This window comes from Benincasa hispida, chromosome 11 (genome assembly GCF_027475165.1).
Source record: "Benincasa hispida cultivar pf3 chromosome 11, pf3_genome.v1.1, whole genome shotgun sequence".
Classification (NCBI taxonomy): domain Eukaryota; kingdom Viridiplantae; phylum Streptophyta; class Magnoliopsida; order Cucurbitales; family Cucurbitaceae; genus Benincasa; species Benincasa hispida.
This window is the reverse complement of record NC_143488.1, coordinates 1815767-1831183: the sequence shown is the minus strand read 5'-3', so window position 1 is coordinate 1831183 and position 15417 is coordinate 1815767. Positions and strand designations below refer to the sequence as shown.

The following is a 15417-nucleotide window of genomic DNA, read 5'->3' as shown; positions in this document are numbered from 1 at the left end:
ATAATCACATACTCAGATACTAAATTTACCAAATATTAAGCCGCCAATGAACAAATGTTATTTGAGTATGGTTGCAAGAGAAAGACGTTCGTATGTCCAAAATGACCAAACGTTCGAAAGTTTGGTAATTCTGTTGTTATATCTCATGGCATTATAGTAATCACAATCACATCCATTTCATTACTGGTGTTAATGTAGGTCTCAATAGAAATTAAATTATGATTCCAAACGAACTAATGTAAATGGGTTTTTAATTCTCTTTACGATGGAAGCCAATTACTTACGATTGACACGCAAATGAAATTCAATTACATCAATTTTGATTCTGGATGTGTAAACGTGGGTTTAATTGTAAGGGAAGGGTTAAAGATAATTCCACTACTCCAAAAAGTAAAATATAAAAATAAAATTGTATGTCATTTCTAATAAAGCTTTTTTTTTTTTTTCAACAGAACCCAAAAACATGATGAAGGGCTAAGAATGACAACTTAAATTCTTACATTTCTCTCTCTCGCTCTCTCTCCTCTCTTTGCCGCCGTAAGCATGCGTTGGATTCAATTCATTTCAACTGGTGGATGAGAAGAATCAAAGGCTAACATCAAAAAGAATAATGGGTATTCCAATTCTGCTTCAAATTTCTAAGAATTGTCTTCTTCTTTGGGCTTCTCTCGTCCACATTTGCCTCTTCTTCATCATGTGAAGCCCAAATTCACTCCCATTAATCTGGGTTTCCCCCTTTTTTCCCCTTTTAAGATTCCCTTTCTCACCCACCTCCTGTTTGTGGCTTCAATTTTCAACATGATTCATTTTCTCATCTTTACCTGCAGTTTCCCCTTCACCATCCACAACCCATCATCAATCGCCCTCTAACCTTTAGCATTCACTTGTGAGCACTCCTATCCTCTCTTTCTGTGGGCTGATTCTGATCTTCCCATTTGTTCTTTTTGGGTCTAATTACTTTTTGTCTATCAGATTCTGGGGAAGCCAACTTTTTACTTGCATCGTTGAATTCTATTGAGTTTTGATTTCTATTTCAAGTTTCGTATCTGGGTGTTGCTGAAATTTGGTTCTGGTAAGATTTCCCCTCTTTTTGATGTGGAGTGTAAACTGGGATTTGATTAGTTCTCTTCTAATCACGGTTGATTACTTTAACTTGTTTCCTGATACCTTTATTTTCAATGATTCAAATTATAAAACTGTCTAATGGTCATAGAATGAATAAACAGGGAGTTTTGTTGGCTAACTAACTGTCTTCTGGATTCTTGCTTGTTTGTTGTATTTATTGAGATTCTGTTCCATGGCCCAGTTTGGATCAACAGCTATCTCATTTGCATTTTGAAGTTACTAGTTATGAGTGCAAATACAAACAATGTTCCTTGGACTAAACTCTTTTCTCCCCTAATTGTCTGTATGACTCAGTAAGCAGCTACATAGCATCACAGGCAATTTTGTGGTTGTCCTGTTGTAGGGGAAAAGCAGTTTTGAAACCAATTTACTTCCAAGAACATAATTGTGTGGTTCTTTGCAAAATAGTGTTTCTCCTACTTCTTGGATGACTAGCTAACTAAGGTTGCTTCTGTTGTGGAAAGAACTAATCTGATTCTGATTGTTTATGGAGATAAATAGAAAAACGGTCAAAGCTGTACATCGATTTTCTAAGATTATGCTTCATCTTTTCTTTCTTTCTTTCCTTGTGTGTGTTTTCTACATTGTGCTTGTGCTTATGGCTCTGTGTTGTTTACATTTGTATTTGGAAATATACAATAGTCTAGCTAGGCAAACTCTTCAATAACTATTCGTAAGCTAAGAAGCATGGATATGGATATGTGAGACGAATACGACATGATGCAGACATGGTACACGCTTTTTAAAATATATCATTTATATACTAAAAAAAATTCAAAGTAAATGGGTTTATGCATTTATATGTTTAAAAAATTAGCTTAATGTATTTCACACTCAAAATGCATTATTGTTGTCATATATGTGTTTTTTAAGTCTACTTAATAAGTGTTGGAGTGTCCATGTATCGAACACGGACAAGCTAGCCAATCAAAAGTGTCTGTGATTCTTATTTCATAAGTTTATATCTGTAATGTAGAAAACTTGTCTACACTTTCAGTCAATATCCATCCTATTTACATTCAGGTGAAAATTTGCTGGGAATTTTGATTAATAATATTACCTTGAGCCTAGAGGAAGCAGTCTGCATGATTGGCAACCAATAGTATTTTCTGAAGCATAGTCTGGTCTACACCATCCTTAAACATGTATCTGTGATCTTGTTCCAATACCACAGCCTTCATATTGACATAACATAAGTTTGTATACTAGAACCTGAAGATTTGAGGTAGTCAGTGAGTCTTCGTTGAATCGTGTAGAAGTTAAATATATTGGTGCGTTTATTCTCCATAAGTCTCTATAATTGGGTGACGTGCTGTGTGATTGAAGCATATATTGGTGAATGGTCGTCTCATGGGTCCATCTATTGATGAAATATATTTTTCTTGTACTTCTCGTTTGTTTGGATCTCTCATATACCTTATGCTTCAGATTCACCAATTCAAAAGACTCAGAAAACTCCATTGTTTCTCACAGCTGACCAGTGTATATTATATACATTTCTTTCCCTAATAGGTCTCCACATTTTTACATTGAACCTGTAAGATGGGAGACGTGGCCAAGGACCTCACTGCCGGGACTGTCGGAGGGGCAGCACAGTTGATATGTGGACACCCGTTCGATACTATAAAGGTCAAGCTGCAAAGCCAGCCTGTTCCACTTCCTGGCCAGCTTCCCAAGTTCTCTGGCGCCATGGATGCTGTCAAGCAAACTTTAGCAGCTGAAGGCCCTCGGGGGTTGTACAAGGGTATGGGAGCTCCACTCGCAACTGTCGCTGCCTTCAATGCCGTTCTCTTTTCAGTAAGAGGACAAATGGAAGCATTGTTAAGGTCTCAACCTGGTGTACCCCTAACTGTCAATCAGCAGGTGGTTTGTGGAGCTGGGGCCGGAGTTGCTGTGTCCTTTCTTGCTTGCCCAACCGAATTAATCAAGTGCAGGTTCGTTGTGTCGGTACTGTTCAAATTCTTTTAGCGCCCCACCTTTCATATCCTGGAGGATTCACAGTGTTGATGAGATAGGTCTAGTATCAAATATTGATTCTAAACAATACATGTATGGTTTTGTTATTTGGTGAGGAATTGATTGTTATGTAACTCTCAAACATGACCATTAATATCTGTTGTAATTATGTTTGTAGATTGCAAGCTCAAAGCGCATTGGCACAATCCAGTTCAGCTGGCCTAACAGTGAAGTATGGGGGCCCAATAGATGTTGCCCGCCACGTCCTCAAGTCGGAAGGTGGTGCAAGGGGTCTTTTCAAGGGACTGGCTCCTACTCTAGCCCGTGAAGTACCCGGAAATGCTGCCATGTTTGGTGTGTATGAGTTACTGAAGCAGCAGTTTGCAGGTGGTCCAGACACTTCGAACCTTGGAAGAGGCTCATTGATCGTGGCTGGAGGATTGGCTGGAGGTACCTTCTGGTTCTCTGTCTACCCAACTGATGTTGTCAAGAGTGTACTTCAAGTAGACGATTACAAAAACCCAAAGTACTCGGGTTCCATTGATGCATTTCGAAAAATCCTAGCATCGGAAGGAGTTAAAGGGCTATACAAAGGTTTTGGTCCTGCCATGGCCAGGAGTGTACCTGCAAATGCAGCTTGTTTCCTGGCTTATGAGATCACTAGATCAAGCTTGGGATGATTATGAATCCCCTCTTGAGTTATATCTTCCTTCCAATATTTGATTGAACATTAACATTCTTCATTTCCCTTCTTGAAGAAGAAAAACAAAAAAAAAAAGGAAAGATCCATTTAAATTTGAACTTTGACTATTTCTTTTCAATGATGGGAGAAGTCTCTCTCTTCCCCAATTCATGTATAAACTTTTGAACATGATTCTTTCATATATTGGTTAAGTTGCGGATGATTTAAAGACATGTTTAGAAATGATTTTGAAAGGATTAAAATCACGTTTAGTATGTCTAAAGCCACTACGAGACATGTTTTTAACCATTCGAAACCAATTTTGATGGTATGAATATCAAGTTTAAAAGTGTAAAATCAAACATTCCATCAATTTTGAATGATTAAAGACCAACATGTTGCTAAAGTGAGTTTAGCTTAACGGTAATTAGCATGGTCTTTTCTTCCTAGAGATTGGAGGTTAGATCTTTCATCCTTTGCAATTGTTGTACTTAAAAGACTAACATGTTCTAAATTGAATTACTATCAATGTTGATGGTCTAAGATTAGAGGTATCGACGAGACAATATAGAGTTGGAGATTGATTCTCCGTCTACGTTCTTAATTACACGAAGTTTCATTCATTATTCAATATCAGAATTTTTATAAGTTCTTATACTCAATAAAGAGTGAAAAAAGAGGAGAAAGTGATGGGCTACTCAAAGGGGAAATGCTAAAAGAAATTATATTATAGAAAAGAAAGAAAGAGGAGATATTGGTGAAGGCTGCTAACCAATCACATTATTCAGTTGGATGCTTCATGTCCATATGAAAACAAAAAAGTTTTTTTTTTTTTAATATTCTCAAGTTATTTAAAAAATGAAAAAGAAAAAAAAAATATATCCTTTTGACTTTAAAACAACAAATTGCATCAAAAGGTTAAGATAAAAGGTGTAAGAAAGAATTAAGGATTGTTCATCCACAAAACTCTCAATAGTATATCTTAGCTGGATAAGCTTTGGCATTCTACTAGTGCTTTCTTCTTTCTTTTTTTTTTTTTTTTTTCCTTTATTATTGAAATTATTCTTTTAATTCATGAAACTATAGAAATATTCTTTATTTCTAAAAGTTAACTTTTTTTTTAGCATTTTAATAATGTTTTATGTTTAGAATTGCAATTTTATCAAAGGATAGTTTCTGACTAGTTTTTAAATATGGCTATTTTGTAAATTAAATAGTTTTTTTTTTTTTTTTACTATGGCTAATTTAAAAATAAATATTATTTACTTTGCTATTTTCATTTTAGTAAAGTTGTAATAAAACACCATATACTTTTGTTTCTCCATATGTGACTAATGTGAATTTTCTTTTTCTTCTTCTTCTTCTTTTTTTTTTTTACTTTAATGTGTCAATGTAAAATTATAGAGATAAAATAACTCAGCATAGCTCGGTTGTGATTGACATTTACTACCTCTCCTATAGGATAAGATGTTCAATTTTATACTTCATTCGTCATACTAATAAAATTTTAGGTTAAGATATCATTTTGGTTTACTTTAAGGTTCATTCAATTTTAGTCCTTGTACTTTCAAATGCCCAAGTTTAGTCCCTCTACCTTCCATAAACTTTTCCTTATTTATTAGCATTTTCACTCTAAATTTTGAAAACACATTCATATATTATATTTACTTAAATTAAAATTATTATTATTTAGCCAATTTTGATCGGAACTAACTTTAAGGGACTTAATTTAATATTTATTAAAAATATAGAGACTAAAATTGGAATTTTGAAGGTATAAATACTAAAATCGAATAAAAACTCAAACTACAAAAACCAAAATGAATTTCAAACAAAACAATGTTTAATAAGTCATTGATATATTCAGGAACTGATCTTATAATTTTCGTACTTTTCTCACTCATGGATTTGGTATGCCAACCCTAGAGATTTGGTAAACATAGTTAATTTAATTTTATGACAAAAACTTCTCTTAATGCATGTTCTATTAGTCTATTTTGTTCATAAATCAATACTTTTTAAAAATTACTAAATAGTAATCATAAATTTTGCCAATTTACAAGGCAACGAAGATAATTAATGTTCCAATTAACTACAAATAATCATAGTTAAATCTAATTCAACAAGCAAAGCAACCCAATAAATCCACAAATATACCAATTTTACAAGTAATTAGTTTTCGATCAATTTCAAAATAAATTCAAGAATGGAGAAGGCTAATTTTAACTTAACATAATAGACTAAATTCAATCATAAATCTAAACTTTTTTAAAATAATAATAATAATTGGTTCTCCAATCTGAACGTGGTTATTAAATTAAAGCAATAAATATAACAAAAAGATAAGTCCAAGAATTAAATAGAAAGTGGATAAAAATAAAACGACATCAATAATTCACCGGCCTATTTCTCTAAATATAAGCAACCCGATGTTAATCCACGTATACTTCTTTTCTTCAAATTTCCACTCTCACATTTATTATACTGAAAAATTTCAAGACTTTCAAAAAAAGATTCACTAATGTTACTGTGAAAACAAGATCTGAATGAATAATTTTTGTATGTAAATTGAACAATTGTACAGGTTTAAATAGCTTGGTACACCACTAAAATCAACTAACAATAATCCCCTAATAAATCTCAATTATCTAACAAGAGGAGACTTGACTTTGCAACCTGAAAATCCTAAAAAATAGTTTACAATTTAACATCTCCCCTCAAACTCAAGGTGGGAGGGTAGAAACCGACTTGAGTTTGCACAATAGTTGAAGAAAGAGTCCAAAGGGAAGGACTTTGGTGAAGATGTCGGCCGGTTGCTCAATTGTAGGTATTGATTGAAGGTGTGGAGTAGAGTTTTGAAGATGATAGCGGACAAAATGGCAGTCAATCTCTATGTGCTTTGTCCGTTCATGAAAAACATCATTATGTGCTATATGAATAGCATTATGATTGTCACAGTGAAGAATAGTGGCAGAATTTTGAGGAGCGCTCATGTCAGCCAAGAGCTAGCACAACCACAAGACCTCTGAGGTTGTATCAGTAAGTGCACGTAACTTCGATTTAGTGCTGGATCAAGAAATAACCATTTGTTTCTTACTCCGCCAATAGATGAGAGAATCATCCAAATAAAAACAGTAACTTGTGGTAGACTGTCTATCCGTAGGAGGAATCCGCCCAAGGAGGGGCTCGCGTCTGATGAGATCTCAATTCCAGCGACAGTTTCATTAGATATCTTACACCTGGCCAATCAGTGTCAGAATATCCAGACAAAACCAAAGAGGATTTAGAGGAGAATTGAAATCCATGTCTTAGTCCATGTCCTAGCGTACCTTTAACATAACGCAGAATACGAAGGACAACTGTGAAGTGGATAGTGTGGGGATTAGACATGAACTGACTGACAATATGAACCACACAGGCTATGTCTGGATGAGTTACTGTTAAATATATAAGGCTGCCAACCAGTTGTCTATACAGTGTTGGATCTTGGAGGGGAACACCATCAAAAGAGGTTAGACGGACATTGGAACCAATGGTGTCGATGTTGTGGAAGAATCAGTGATACCTTAACGAGCTAACAGATCTAATGTATATTTCGCTTGAGATAGGTAGTATCCGTCAGAGTATGATGAAACCTGAAGTCTAAGGAAGTAACTGAGCGATCCAAGATCTTTCATCTCAAAATTTTCTCCTAAACAGCGTCGTAGAACCAAAATAGCTGGAGGATCATCATCAGTAATGATCATATCATCCACATATAACAGAAGAAGAACAAGTCCACAAGAAGTTTTCCAAGTAAACAGTGCGGAGTCATGCGCGCTAGAGGAAAATCCAAGCTGAATAATTGTAGAGCTGAAGGTTGCAAACCATGTATGAAGAGCTTTCTTGAGCCCATATAATGCACGGTGAAGAAGACAGATCTTGTTTGGTGGAGAATGTATGCCAGGTGGTGACTGTATATACACTTCCTCAGACGGTGTGCCATTGAGGAAGGCATTCTTAAAATCCATATGAAGAAGGGGCCACTGCCTGACAGCTACTATGGCTAATAAACTCTAGACAGATGTCATTCGTGCAACTGGAGCGAATATTTCCTCATAATCAATACCATATTCCTGTGAATACCCTTTGACCACCAAATGAGACTTATAGCATTCGATAGATCCATAAGAGCAGGTCTTGATTTTATAGATCCACTTACATCCAATAGGTTTCTTTCCAGGCGGTAGATCAACATACTCTAAAGTGTGACTCTTGTCTAATGCTTGAAGTTTCTCATCCATAGCTTGCTGTCAAAGAGGGTTAGTACAAGCCTCACTATAGGACTATGGTTCAACTAAGGACATAGTAGTAAAAAAAAACAATGATAGTCCTGTAGATGCTGTGAAGTTTCTCTTATCCGAGCAGACCGACGAACAGGTGCAAGATCATGGTCATCATTAGGGATAGATGGTAGGTCTAGGAGTACAGCAGACAGAGAATACTGACTGAGCTCTGGGACGGGTGGGATGGAAGATATAAGTTCTGGTACGGGTGGAGTGGAAGACTCATGCTCTAGAATGGGTGGAGTGGGATTTGGAATGAGTGGAGTGGGAGACTCAAATGAAGATTCACATGTGGGAAATAGATCTGTGGTAGGACTAGTGAAGAATGATTGGGTATCAAGAAGGGAGGCATGGAATGAAGAAATACTTCAGAAGGTGACATGGCGAGAAATGTGTAACTGATTGGATATGAGGTTCCAACACCGAAATCCCTTGTGTTCAATTCCATAACTAATAAAGCAACACAAACAAGCCCGAGGTTCAAGTTTGGAATGTTCATGGGGATGAAATAAAATAAAGTAGGCACAGCCAAAAACTTTGAAAAGATAATAAGAGGTTGGAGTGTCATATAATCACTCAAAATGAGATAAATTGTGGAGAATAGTAAAAGGAAGGCGGTTGATAATATAGACAAAGGTAAGTGTAGCTTCTCCCCAAAATTTTCAGGACAAGATATGAAAAGAAGTTGTGTACGGACAAGGTCGAAAATATGGCAATGCTTTCTTTTAGCCCGACCATTTTGTTGAGAGGTATAAGAACATGAGTGTTGGGCAAGAGTTCCTTGTTGAGTTAGGGAGGAAAGCAGGTAGGAGTCCTTATATTCCATGTCATTGTCAGTCCGAAGAATTTTGATAGTTTGAGAAAACTAAGTTTGGATCATTTTAGAAAATTAAATGTAAATTTGGGGTAACGACAAATGATTTTTAAAAAAATATATCCGAGTAAAATGGGAGTAGTCATAAATGAATAAAACAAAATATCGATAACCATTTATTGTAGGGGTGGGAGCAGGGCGCCAAACATCGGAATGAACAAGGCCAAATGGTTTATCACAAAGAGATGTTGAAGTAGGAAATGACAGAGTAGGTTGTTTCACCAGTTTGCAATGTAAACAATCAAATGAACGAAATTTAGAGGCATTACTTAAGGTACCAACAGAAATTAGGCTATGAAGTTTTTCAAATGACGCATGGCCAAGATGAAGGTGCCACTAATTTGTATCGATATCTATGATAGCTACAGACAAAGATGGCAGAACATGAGGCTGAAGGGTTGTGAGCTCAAATAATCTTCCCACCTTGTGACCCCTGCCAACCATTTGACCTATCCGCAGATCCTGAACCTAACAAGCATGAGAGGAAAAGAGAACAGTTAGTCCCAGGTCACATAGTTGTCCAACAGGGACAAGATTGAAAGTCAAATGTAGGACATGATAAGTAGTGGATAGGCTAACACTCGGTGTACTGACAGTCCCAACATGTGAAATAGGCATGTGGTTACTATCAGCAGAATATACCGGAGGTAGGGATTGCACAGGGTGGAAGAAGAGAGTAAGGCCATATTCGAGATCATGTGATTGCAACAGGCTGAATCGAGGAGCCAAGAAGTACCTGGTGTGACGGCAAGGGCAAAAGAGTTGGGAAAGAGCACCTGTTTCAGCAAGTCCTGAAGATTGTTAATCTAGATACTTGGATGATTGGAGGGTACCACATCCGAGGCAATGGCAACTGCCGCGACAGACGAAGAACCATGCTTGGGGGAATTCGTGGATTTATTGATGTATCCTGGAAGTATGGTTTAGTAGGACAGTTGTCTAGGATATGACCCATTTTGTGGTAGTATTTGCATTCAATGGTGGGAAACTGGAAAACCTGTGACCATGTTGTTTGCAGTTCTTGCAAAAAATCAACTCAACTGGAAATCGTAAATGGCTAGTGGCAAGAGCAATGTCTGAAGAAAGAGAGGAGACTAACCTAAGTCGCCTTTCCTCAAAGAGAATTTCCTGAATCGTTGCATCAAGAGATGGTAGTGGACTGCGGTGTAACAAGGCAGCACAAACATACTCATACTCAGGACGAAGCCCCATAAGGATCTTGATAAGTCGTAGATGATCTGGACTAATCTTAGCCTAGTCTAATTGAGTCCAAATAGGTTGAAGAATAGTGAGATACTCATTCACGGACTGGCCGATCTCCTGACTTGTGCCACCTAAAGTAGTATGAAGTTGATGATAGTGGGTAAGACCCATGGTTTGGAATCGTCCGGATAGAAAATCCCAAAGTTCTTTTGATGTGTCAAACACATCGAACTAAGTGTGAATGGTTGGGATGGAGGTATTACCCCAGGTGATTATCTGATGGTTCTTGCTATCACAATCTTCTACTCTGTCCACAAATTTATTGTCTTCTTCAGTGACTCTTTTGACAGATTTAATGACATCACTTGTTATCACTTGCTATATTTTACAACCAATCATGAAGCTCTTCCTTTTATAGGTCCAGGTAATGTAGTTGGTGTCATCAAAGATTGTGCTGATAGGACGAAAAATGTCATTTTTCTCCATTTATAATGAGGAAGAAAAAGAATTATAGCAGAATGAGGCACGAGTCAAGACTTGGATCGAGTTCAATCGAGGATTGAGTTCTGGACCAGATCGAGGATCGGGAATCGGGGATTCGAGGGTAGAGTTCTGGACCGGGGACCGAGGGTCGAGTTCTGGACCGAGGATTGGGGATCAAAGGTCGAGGGTGAGTAAAATTAGACCCTATATACAAAATTTAAGGTTCAAGTTCAAATTCATCTTTTCAAAAAAAAAAAAAAAAATCTCAAATTCTTAAACCTATTTAACACAAATATAGGTACAATACTCAAACTTATAATTTAACCTAAAAAATAAAATTGTTTTCCAACCAAATATTAAATACCTACCCATTTCTAAATTAGATGATATCTAAGGCTACTTATTAAAAAAAAAAAAGTACAACTTCAGTTTTGTTTGTCCTTTAGAACGGTTCATTCAATATATTTATAAGATAATTTAAATCATTTTTTAGTGAGATGGAAAAATAAATCAAAATATTTACAAATAATACTAAAATAACAGTTTATTTGTAATAGACCGCTATAAATTTTGATATTTTACTTTTAATTGTAAATATTTTTAACAATCTTGTCATTTAAAATAATTTCCCAAAATCTCTCATCTAACCTCCCATTTTAATTTTAGTTTTAAGATAATTTTTAATTTAATTATTCATATTTTAATCATTTTCAATTATATCTTTCCCTCATAAATGTTACAAATAATAAACCTATGTTAGGACTAAAAAGAAATGAAATTCTTTTATCTTCAAATTGGCTAAAATCTATCAAAAGATTATCGTCTTTCACCTTTTTTGGATTAAAAATTCAATCCCTCACCTCTTGTTCTTTCTAATAAATACTAAAATCCATAACCTTTTGTCCTTAAAAAATTCATAAATGTGTAGAATGAAAATTTTAAACGGTTAATTTTTAATTATAGTATTAAATTTTTATTTTAACTATAATATTAAATTTATGATGATATATCGATATTTTTATATTTTCATAAGTTCGATATCAATATAAGAGATATATCGATATTTTTATTATATTGTAAAAAAATCCATAAATACAAAAAATAAACATCAAAATGTAACAATATAAATATAATAAAAATAATAGACATTATTATTTGAAAGTTATAAAATATTTATTAATTAATTTCAATTTATATTTTCAACATTTTGTTTTTATAATTTTTCTAAAAAACATCTTTCAAAATCTACATTTTATCGATATTTCTATCCAAATTTTATTTAAATATTTTATGTAGCTAACCCATCAACCAAGAGATCAAATGTTGGAGAAAAGTATATATCTTTTTATTTCCATTTTACCCTCCTCACTGAAATCACAAACGGACAAATAATGAAACAAAATAGAGGGTGAGGGGTCCCCACGCTCTTTCATCTTCATTTCACTCATCTTTATATTCCCACAGACTAAACAAGATTTGGGTGAAAAAATGGAGAAAGGCGACGGCGGAGAAGGCGATAGCGAGGGCTCTGCGGAGGCGGCGGTGGCGGAGCAGCAGCAACCAAACTCCGAAGAAACTTATCTCACCACTCACCACCTCGCCGCACCGCCGTCCGGCCTGACTCAAGACGAGTTCGACGAGTTGAAGGACTTAGTAGCAGAATTTCACACCTACAAACTCAGCCGCGGCCGGTGCTCCTCCTTACTGGCGCAGCGTGTGCAGGCACCGTCAGAGGCTGTGTGGTCCATCGTACGGCGATTCGATCAGCCGCAGAGTTACAAGCACTTCATCAAAAGCTGTACAGTGAGCGAAGGATTCATAATGAAGTTAGGTTGTACAAGAGAGGTTAATGTAATCTCAGGCTTACCGGCAGATACGAGTACGGAGAGGCTCGATATTCACGACGACGAGCGGCGCGTTATCGGATTCAGCATCATCGGAGGCGAGCACCGTCTCCGGAATTACCGATCGGTGACTTCAGTGCATCAACTGGAGCGAGACGGTCGGATCTGGAGCGTGGTTTTGGAATCATACGCAGTGGATGTTCCGCCAGGGAATACGGAGGAGGATGCTCTTTTGTTCGCCGATACGGTTGTGAGATTGAATCTGCAGAAATTGGCGTCCGTTGTTGAAGGAATGAATCGCGGAGGTAATCGGTAAAATTCTTCCTTCTTCCAGCGATCTAAATGATGAACATCTCTTTGATTTGAGAATTCGAATCAAGAACAAATGAAAAATGAAAATGAATTTGAGATTGGTTGAAAATTAATTTTTGTTCATGATTTTGATTCTGTTGCTTTCCAGTTTCATCTTCTCGAGTTTTGGTCAGTGTCGATCATTTTCTTGGAAAGATTTCTCTGGATTTTTCTATTTCTTTTGGATTGTAAAAATACGAAAATGTCCTTGATTTCAATAAAGGAATCAATGGCATAAAGGACTGATGGCGTTGGACTGTCGAGTGCATTTCAGTCATTGCAAGTGTACAAAAACGATGTCGTTTAGTAAATTTCTTCCCTTTTATTATCTAAAAATATTTGATCATCGATTTAACATGGAGTTATTGTGAAATGAAATTTATCACAAAAATTAGAAACGATTTTGTTTGTTTTTAAATATAGAAAAATGAATCAAAATATTTATAAATATAATAAAATATTACTATGTAGACACTAATAAGACTATTATTATCTATTAGAAAAAGACGTTAATAGATATTTTATTATATTTGAAAATATTGTCAGTAATTTAGCATTTAAAATAATTTTTCTAAAATCTAATCTATTTTTATTTTATATGGATAGTTAAATTTTTAGTTCGTTCCATTCTTTCACTTGTCATATTTACTATTCTTGTTCCTAAGTTTTCTTATCCATTTAGAGTTGCAAAGTTTTGAGAGATGCTTAGTCATTATTTTTAACTAATGTATGAATATATCAGTGATTAAGAGATATGTGGTTCGAAACCAATAAATTTTTATGATATCATGTCATAAAAAATTTCTTTAAATTGTAATATCGATATGTAACAATAATTTTTAAAATAGGTTTTTATGCTAGAAATTAAAACAAAGCACAAGAAAGTACAAAGATGAAATGAGTGAAAATATATATCCCATGGTTTTTTTTTTATTAGAAAAAAAAGTTTAATACAAATCTATTCTTGAAGTGTGTAATCATGTAAATTGTTGAAAATTAATTTATGAGCAAAATGTCAAATTGTTTCAATAACTTGTAATTGGGGAAATTTGAAATTTGAGAGAGAGAAAGGGAATCTTAAAAAAAAAAAAAAAAAAAAAAAAAAAATCAGAAGCACAATAAGGGTATGTCCTTCCAAATTGGAGCCCACTTGCATTCCATCAAAAGCAACAAAGAATCTCATATGATATGGACTTATCCTTTAAAACTTCCCTAATTAAATTACCCATATTATAAATTTGCATTTTTTGCTTTATTATTATTATTATTATTATTTTACATTTTTGTTAAGACATCATTTTGGTCAATATCATTCTATTTTAGTTTTCGTACTTCAAAATATTTAATTTTGTTTCATGTAATTTCAATAAATATAAAAAATAGTTTTTGTTGTTAATTTATTGTTGGTATTTTTAGGAAAAATAATTAGTTTTTGTTAACACTCTCTTTATAAATTTTGAAAAAATTCACATAATATCTTTTCTGAAATGAATGAAAATAGCTTCTAGAGTGTTTTTGGATAAAGATTATCCTAACCACTATTTGCTACATAAATATATTGTCCAATCATTTATCGTTTTTTTATTCTTTATTATAATATTATTATAACTCAAATTGAAATAATCTATACCCTAAACAAAAATTATTGTAACCTAACTATAATAATCTAAAACTATAATAACAACTCCTTACCCCAAACACCTTCTTAAATACTAAACATAAGATTGATTAAAAGTATAGAAGGATTGAAATCAAATTGATATTTTAACCTAACATTTTTACTTTATATTTATTTATACATAATTTGAGTAATTTTGGATTTTATAACAAATAGACTTTTTTTTATATAGTCAACAACAACAAATATTTTATCTAATGAATTAGGTTTGAATTGACATTTTTTTTAGTTTAATTAATGGGTGGGAGGAAGATTCAAATTTATTTGTAATGTTTATATATATTTTTCCAAATTTTCAAAATTTTAAGGAAAATTGTTTTAAATAACAAAATTGCTAAAAATATTTTCAAATATTGTAAAATGTCACACGATCATTGTTAATTTCTATTTTTATAATCCAAAATAGTATTCAAATTTTGGAAACAGAATATTGTTGACTGTCCTTTATAATCATATAGGTTTCAATTTCGGTTGAAAAATATGTTAGGAATGATAAATAATTTTGTTTTTAAAGTGAGTTTTGAAAATAGGCTTCTATTTTTAAAATCTCTTTTAATATTCTTCTTGATAGCTGAAACTGACTTCATCCCTCAAACAATTTTTTCTCTCCTGCAATATTTTTCCTTCTTTCTAATTTTCTTGGAAAATTATCATAAATAACACTATCAAATTTTCACTTTTTAAAATTAGTACGTTTTTCGAAAACTCAGTTAAATTAGTTTTCCTTGATCAATCTCAAACAAGATCGACCATCAAAATTTAGTTAAAAAATCAATTTTTTTTTCCAAGTTATCAATTGTTTTGAGGTCTTCCCGACAAATCTCAGTATTAACATCGAGAATTTTCAAATATTATATAATCTTTTAAAATTTTATACCAAGTCTTATACCTTTTCA

General features: G+C 33.9%; 1 protein-coding gene and 1 pseudogene across 6 annotated transcripts; both read left to right on the top strand.

Annotated features, from left to right (window-relative positions):
* Positions 1 to 472: 472 nt before the first annotated feature.
* LOC120091495 (mitochondrial carnitine/acylcarnitine carrier-like protein) lies at positions 473 to 3996 on the top strand. 5 transcript variants are annotated; one of them, XM_039049562.2, is made up of 4 exons: positions 473 to 886; positions 973 to 1072; positions 2599 to 3059; positions 3260 to 3996. In XM_039049562.2, exons 3-4 carry the CDS (start codon positions 2668 to 2670, stop codon positions 3759 to 3761), a joined length of 894 nt encoding a protein of 297 aa, XP_038905490.1. In that variant the 5' UTR covers positions 473 to 886; positions 973 to 1072; positions 2599 to 2667; the 3' UTR covers positions 3762 to 3996. The 5 variants fall into 5 exon arrangements, with proteins under 5 accessions (XP_038905490.1, XP_090163762.1, XP_038905489.1 ...); XM_039049561.2 differs by having other exon boundaries at positions 499 to 886; positions 2638 to 3059; XM_090307636.1 differs by having other exon boundaries at positions 478 to 1072; positions 2638 to 3059.
* A 7980-nt stretch (positions 3997 to 11976) lies between these two features.
* Positions 11977 to 13179, top strand: LOC120092137 (abscisic acid receptor PYR1 pseudogene; annotated as a pseudogene). The gene has a single exon (XR_016524529.1). The product of XR_016524529.1 is annotated as an abscisic acid receptor PYR1 pseudogene (transcript).
* The last annotated feature ends 2238 nt before the right edge of the window (positions 13180 to 15417 follow it).

Bases quoted from the DNA above. Each gene is read 5' to 3' on its own strand.
- LOC120091495 (XM_039049562.2), top strand. From the start codon at position 2,668: ATGGGAGACGTGGCCAAGGACCTCACTGCCGGGACTGTCGGAGGGGCA. The intron at 3,060-3,259 runs GTTCGTTGTGTC...TTATGTTTGTAG, and splicing joins ACCGAATTAATCAAGTGCAG to ATTGCAAGCTCAAAGCGCAT.